The sequence below is a fragment of the Mus caroli genome, chromosome 13 (genome assembly GCF_900094665.2).
Source record: "Mus caroli chromosome 13, CAROLI_EIJ_v1.1, whole genome shotgun sequence".
Lineage (NCBI taxonomy): Eukaryota > Metazoa > Chordata > Mammalia > Rodentia > Muridae > Mus > Mus caroli.
The window spans coordinates 94,437,918-94,445,316 of NC_034582.1; the positions used below are offsets into that span (position 1 = coordinate 94,437,918).

The 7,399-nt window shown below is 45.9% G+C and overlaps 1 protein-coding gene across 2 annotated transcripts in view; it reads left to right on the plus strand.

The window, feature by feature from the left end:
- Ccdc125 (coiled-coil domain containing 125) overlaps positions 1 to 7,399 on the plus strand; it is a 47,962-nt gene that overhangs the window by 5,492 nt on the left and 35,071 nt on the right. For both annotated transcript variants that reach the window (XM_029468309.1, XM_021179872.2), the window contains exons 2-5: positions 919 to 1,026; positions 3,155 to 3,453; positions 4,569 to 4,627; positions 7,094 to 7,180. In XM_029468309.1, the coding sequence (XP_029324169.1) occupies positions 3,165 to 3,453; positions 4,569 to 4,627; positions 7,094 to 7,180 (435 nt within the window). In that variant the 5' untranslated portion in view covers positions 919 to 1,026; positions 3,155 to 3,164. The remainder of the gene's footprint in view (positions 1 to 918; positions 1,027 to 3,154; positions 3,454 to 4,568; positions 4,628 to 7,093; positions 7,181 to 7,399) is intronic.

Sequence of the window (7,399 nt, forward strand, 5' to 3'; positions counted from 1 at the left end):
GTGAGATCAGGCCACCAAGTCCAAGGGGGATGTGCTGCAGTGATTGCCCATACAATGTTTCCCTCCCCATTAAGCACTTCCCATGACTGTTGAATCGGGGCAAGAGGGTTGTCGTTCCCTAGGCTTAGGGTGGCCCCCACGACACAAGCGAAGTTTAAGAGGATTGTCAGTAGTTGCCACCCTCCAGTTGTCCAGTCGGGTGCTCTTACCCACTGAGCCATCTCACCAGCCCCCCATAACAAATTCTTAAACTGATTGAGGTCAGCCTGTCTCGAAAAAACCATAGAGTTATATGGTTTTATACTCAGCCTGAATCTGAGTCTGAATCGCCTCATGGCCTTGGCAGCTCTTAGAATCATCAGGGGTCTCTGAGGAAATTTGACATGGTTTTAGTTTGCAATCACCTGATGAGAATGTTGAAATACAAGGTGCTCGGAAGCTAAAAAACAACAGAAAAACTTCATACAGGAGATTTATGTGGTATCTGCATGTTTTGTTTGTTTCTTTGTTTTTTGAGATAGTGTTTCTTTGTGCAGCCCTGGCTGTCCTGGAACTCACTCTGTAGACCAGGCTGGCCTCGGACTCAGAGATCCACCTGGCTCTGCCTCCCGAGTGCTGGGCTTAAAGGGGTGTCCTACCAGTGCGGGCATATGGTTTTAAAAGTGAAAAATAAGAGAATTATCTCAGCAAAAAAACCCAAGACCAGTTTGGTTTCTTCGAATATCCCAGTAAGCATCTGTTTAAGCCGCAGGATATTTAGATTTTCAGTCCCATCTGCCTACAGATTCATACTGGGATTGCAGTTTATTATTATTATTTATATTTTATTCTCATCGAATTGAAGCTTGACACTAGATTTAAAAAAAAACTCACAGTTTAAAAAAAAAAACAAACAAACATGTAAAAATTTCTCCACAGTTGCAGCAAAGCCACTGTTTTGCAATGCACAGTGTTGAAAGCCTGAGCTCGCCGCTGCACTCCGTTCTGAGGGAGGAGGCTGAGTGTCCAGCAGCTCCCTGCGACCGAGTAAGTGGCCCCGGTGAGCTGGGGACTGGCGGGGTTCAGGGACAGAGCATTCTCTAAGCTGCTTTTCTCCTGTGATGCCTGTTGTGTGTCCTCATCCTGGAGACAAGTGTTTATATCTGTGCGTCTTCTTCTTCTTTTTATTTGTTCAGTAAATGAATCTTTATTGAGCAACAGCTAGGTTTGAGAAGTTGAGTTCAGTTCTAGAGGAGTGTGGTGGGCCAGACAGGATACCCGTTGGCCTGTTCGTTCTGTGTGAGGTTGTTTGGAGCAGGTTTGGGCTGTGGCAGAGGAGAATGTGCAGGTGACCGACCTGACCTGCCGTGGCAGAGGAGATGGGGAGGTGACCGACCTGCCGTGGTGATGGGAGAGGTGGACAGAATGCCGGGCGGGCCCTTGGCCATTGCACAGGCTTTGGTTCTTACTCACGTGACAATGTGATTTAAGAAGGAAAGAAGCCGGGCGTGGTGGCGCACGCCTTTAATCCCAGCACTCGGGAGGCAGAGGCAGGCGGATTTCTGAGTTCGAGACCAGCCTGGTCTACAAAGTGAGTGCCAGGACAGCCAGAGCTACACAGAGAAACCCTGTCTCGAAAAACCAAAAAAAAAAAAAAGAAGGAAAGAAAAGGAGGAAACTGAGAGGGATGCCTTCCTGGATGATTTACTGTGTGCCAATCACACAGAGCCAACGGTGACTTAACCCTGCAGTAATGGACAAAGGCAGGAGACGGAGTCTTCCTATGACACTGTAGTCAGGGGAAGCCTCGTTCACACTTGTCCGAATCTTGTACCACTCTCAGACTTGTAGAAACAGAACCGTCTCCTTCATAAGCTTGCATTTGAAGTGTCTGTCACCTCGGTTGGCTGACTAGTCTGCTCTTCCCATTCCATTCCCATCCCATTCCAGATGGTTGTGAGCCAACCATGTGGTTGTTTGGAATTAAACTCAGGATCTCTGGAAGAGAAGTCAGTGTTCTTTTTTTTTTTTTTTTTAGATTTATTTTTTTATTATATGTAAGTACACTGTAGTTGTCTTCAGACATTCCATAGAAGAGGGAGTCAGATCTTGTTACAGATGGTTGTGAACCACCAAATACAGAGACTAGGGTTCTGTATTTAGGTTCTAGCCTTCCTAGCCTTCCCTACAGTTCACCTCCATCTTAGAAGTACGAGCTGGAGCCCTTTCCCTCAGAAAATGACCCTAGATTAAATACTTCCAGTTAGGATATGCATTTGTGTGTTAAGTTTGTGGTTTAATTTTAACACCTATTTATATTTATGTGTATGTGTGTACTTGTTTATCTGTATGTATATAGCTGTGTGCAGAAGCCCTTGGAGGCCACAGAGGGTATAGGATCCCTGCAGCTGGAGTTATGGACAGCTGTGAGCCACCTGATGTGGGTGCTGGGAATTGAACTCTGGTCCTTTATAAGCAGCCAGTGCTCCTAACTGCTGAGCCATCTCAGCAACACACCACATTTTCTTTATCCATAACTTGGCAGTTGTAAGTTAGTGACAGTGAGCATGGCAGTCACCCCTGGCAACGAGTGTAGGCACCGCTTTAACATAAATGTTTTCATGTCATTGGGGGGTGGAGACCCAGAAGAGGCATTGCTGCATCTGCTGACTGCTTTCCTTTTTAATTAATTTATTTATATGAGTACACTGCAGCTGTCTTCAGACACACCAGAAGAGGGCACCAGATCCCATTCCAGATGGTTGTGAGCCAACCATGTGGTTGTTTGGAATTAAACTCAGGATCTCTGGAAGAGAAGTCAGTGTTCTTAACCACTGAGCCCTGTCTCCAGCCCTCCTCCTCCTCCTCTTCCTCCTCTTCCTCCTCTCCCTCCTTCCTCTTCCTTCTCCTTTACCTCTTGTTTTTGCTGAATGCTTTTTTGGTTTTTGTTTGTTTGATTGTTTGGTTGGTTGGTTTTTTGAGACAGGGTTTCTCTGTATAGCCCTGGCTGTCCTGGAATTCACTTTGTAGACCAGGCTGGCCTCGAACTCAGAAATCCGCCTGCCTCTGCCTCCCGAGTGCTGGGCCTAAAGGTGTGCGCCACCACACCCAGCTGCTGACTGCTTTTTAACCACTGTTCTCCGTAACTGTACTGTTTTCCCTTATGACAAAACAGCATTTGGCTAATGAGCAAAGTGTCGAGGTCATCGAGCGAGGCAGAGGACATCTGGGAAACAGAGGATGACATGATCGAAGGTGACCTAGGCTATGGCCTCGGAAGAAAACCCGGTGGTATTTATGAAGTTCCATGTTCGATTATATCTAAGAAAAGGTCAGATGGAAAGAACCCAAGCCCTCCTCCGTTTCCAAGAAAGGGAGAAGAAAGAAGTGAAACCAGTTTCCAGTATTCCAGGAGTAAGGGCTTTCAAGATACAAGCGCTCAGGGATACAGAGCATCCAGACTGAGCAGCACAGGTAAGACCACCGGGCTGTCCGCCCTCCCCGTGGGCGCAATCAGGGCCCTTACTCTCCCAGCACAGGAAAATCAATAACAGAAGTAGATTTTCATCTTTATCTCATTAAGATTTTTTTTAGATTAAATTTGTTTATTGGGGGGGGCGGGTGAGGGGGACACAATCACATGCCAAGGCATGCCACAGCTCGAAGGAGCCAATTCTTACCCCAACCATGTGGGTCCCAGGTCTAGAACTCAAGTCCTCAGACTCGGTGGCAGTCGCCTTTTCTTGCTGAGCCTCCTCACTGGGCCACATCTTATTCCCTTGAAAAAAAATTGTGGAGTTCAAAAGTAACTGATGTTTTATTTCCGAGTTCTGCAGCAGTCAGGGGGCACAGTAGCTAGTCTGCTCTAATGTCATACATGTGTGAGTCTGATACCTGCATACCAAGGTTTCCTTTTTTGTTATACAGTTTTATGCCCCACTCCATCCCCACTCCCACCCCAGCCAACAGTTATTGGGTCTACTAGGTGCCAGGTGCAGGTACGGGTTCTGGGAATAATCATGTGTAAAATGTGCAGTAAGGTGACAGAAAACATCCTGCTTGCCATTGTTCTTGGAAAGAAGTCAAAGTTTCGTTCCTAGGTGTTGTTACTGTTACCACACCACTTACGCTTAAGCTAGCTGCTAAAATCCACTTATTTGACTTAGAGCATTCATGTTTCCCTACACACTTGTGTAGTAATTAGTCAATTCATCAACATAAGTTTCATATCACAATTCTTTAGAAGCTGCATCATCAAAACCACGTATCTTTTCATTTGTGGGTATTTAAGGGGTCATATGCTTTTTTTATCATTAGTTATAATAATTTTTTTTTATTTTGCAATTTAAGGATGACATATTTAGTCTTTAGTAAACAAATGTCCTGGATTTTGCTAGGGTGGGGCACATTTGAGACAGGGTCTCTCGACATAGCTTTGGCTATCCTGGAATTCACTCTGTAGACCAACCTGGCCTCAAACTCACAGAGATCCACCTGCCTCTGCCTCCAGAGTCTCAGGATTTAAGGAGCTCGGCCCAGCTAAGTAAATGGTATTGAACTAAAGAAAGTATTCCCTTTTCCTCCAATAGATTCTAACTCAGAATTGTCGGACGAACGGTTAAGGCGACGTCTTCATGAAGCTTTAGAGGTATGTCCTTGTGGTACTGAGTGAGCACTGTGCCTGTCCCTTCTGACAGACCCCTCTGTCCCTTCATCTCTTGAGTTCATACTTTACAACAGGCCTCCTCTGTTTTTGTTTTTGTTTTCCGAGACAGGGTTTCTCTGTATAGCCTTGGCTGTCCCGGAACTCACTCTAGACCAAGCTGGCCTCGAACTCAGAAATTCAACTACCTCTGCCTCCCCCTCCCAAGTGCTGGGATTGCCTCCTCTGTTTCTTATGTGCTCTCTCTCTCTCTCTCTCTCTCTCTCTCTCTCTCTCTCTCTTTTTCTCTCTGTCTGACTCTCTATGTATGTTTTTCTCTCTGACTCTCTCTGTCTCTGTGTATGTTTGTGTGTTTCTCTCTCTCTGACTCTGTGTATGTTTCTCTCTGTCTCTGTCTCTCTCTGTTTGTGTGTGTATTGCCACAGCACACTGTGGATATCAGAGAACAACTTGCTGGAGTTCTCGAGTTCCATCCTGTGTATTTCAGGGATTGAATTTAGGTGGTCAGGCTTGGAGGCAAACTCCTTACTCGGCCGAGCCGTCTTGCTGGCCCCAGTCTTTGTTTCTAAAACAGCTCTCTGATGTAAGCATGCCTGACCCTTCAGGCTTGCCCACCACTTCTCTGTCCAGCTTCTCTAGTCCTATCAATCCATCTAAACTACTGGGAAAATTGGCATTGCTTCGTTATAGATGCCTTTCCTCTAGGTGAGGCTGGGGAAAAAAAATCTGTCTTAACGTAATGTCCTTGAGGTCAGAAGACCAGAGAATTACTAGAAATTACAAAAGAGAGGCCACGTTGATGGTATGATGTGCCTTGAAGGGAGAGAGCCTTCGATTCCAGATTAACAAAGGAAATTTCCAAGTCATAAGTTTTCAGGGGATGCTCCACACCACATGACCTAACCTGGGCTAGCTAGCCTTCATGCCAAGGGACATTGAAACGGGCACTCAGTAGGATCCAGACTAATCCTTAATATGAGAGGGAGGGAGGGGCTGCTAGTCTCCAGGAAAGCATCTGGCTGGCTCCTTATAGAGGGGGAAGAGACTGCAGGGCCTGATTGACAGCTTGACAACCTAACAAGAACGACCCAGGTGGTCTGAGGAGCCCCGCCTGAGCCCCGCCCCTATGGGCGCAGCAGCTTTGAGTAGCTGCCACCTTTCTAAGAAGCAGGAACCCTGCTTCCTAAGGTTAGATAACTGGGACTACTGAGGCAAATACCAGAGCTGGAGACATGAACAGAAACCTGCCATCTCAGCCTTGGAGGGAAGAAGTCTGAAATCAAGGTTTTAAAATGCCATGTTGCATCTGAAGGCTGCTGCAGGCCAAGACGTTCCTAAACTGTAGTGTCTAGTCTCTGCCTCAGCCTCGCATGACCTTGTCCCTTTTCTTAACCTTCCCCCTACACCCCCACCCCTGCCCCACCCCCTACACCCCCTTCCCGGATTGCATCCAAGGTGCCTCTTATTTCACAGGCACACTGGCCACTGGATTGGGGCCCACCTTAATCTGATACAACATCATTGCAACTGGATTATACCCTTAACCTGTGTATCACAGTGACAAACACATGGAAAGCATCACTTAGGCTGTATTTCTGTAAATGCTGCATTTCCACAATGCAAGTGGTGGTTGGTTTTCAGCCGCTTTACCTTGGAAGGCTTTTAAGAAGTGGTCTTGAGTCAGATAGACTCTGCTAATCTATTGTCTAAAGGTGGAAGTATTTTTGGTTTGATTTGGTTTGGTTTTTTTTTTTTTTTTTAATTATCAGCTAAGCTTCCCTTTTCAGATAAGTTTATGTTCATAATACTTGTTGGGGGTCCAAGAGTCACCCCACAAATTTAGACAGGGATGGTTTATTGAACACACAACCTGATACTTAGCCATCAGAACTGTAGCTCAGAATTCTGGGGGCTGAGCCATGGCCACAAATATCTTTCTCTGTCAGTTTATAAAGGGGAAAAAAACCCCACAAAACCTCCAATGAGTATAGGCAGGTGCTGGAAGTGCTGCCTGGTGGTCATCTCTGACTCACACCATTTTAGACATAACAGCTCATATTGACCTGTAATTTGATGGGTCCTACATAAAGCTTTGTGGAATTTAAGATTGGATAAACCTCAGAAAATAAGAGGATATGTGATCAGCATGACCTTGCTCTGAGTCAAGTTATTTTTCTTGTCAGTGACAGCAGGCATATTACAGCAACAATATGAAATAGCTGGCAGGCATGGAACAAAATGGCTGCAGCTATGCGGGGTGGGGGGTCAGGGTAAAAGCAAGAGGTGGGCTTTTGTTTCAACTGGAGCTTGGTAGTGAGTTCTGGTTCACTTCAGCATCTGGAGAAACTCACAGCCTTGCTTTAGGGTGAACATGGACCAGCCAGCTGCTTGGTCAGTTCCTGGGGTTATATGCCTTGCAAACACTGAGGCCTACGATATCTCTGTCCTCAGGAAGTAGAGATTTTAAAAACGGAACTTGAAGCGTCTCAAAGACAACTTGAAGGTAAAGAGGAAGCATTGAAAATCCTCCAAAGCATGGTAAGAATTTATTTTTGAAAATTCGTCACTTAGCATATTCTAATAATAAGTGGCATTGTAATCTCTGCACTGGGGAGACAGTGGCAGGAGAACCAAGAGTTCAAGACCAGGCTTCACCCTGAGACACTGTTTTGGAAACAAGACACACACACACACACACACACACACACACACACACACACACACACACCAACACACTCCAAAACCAGCCACCAACAG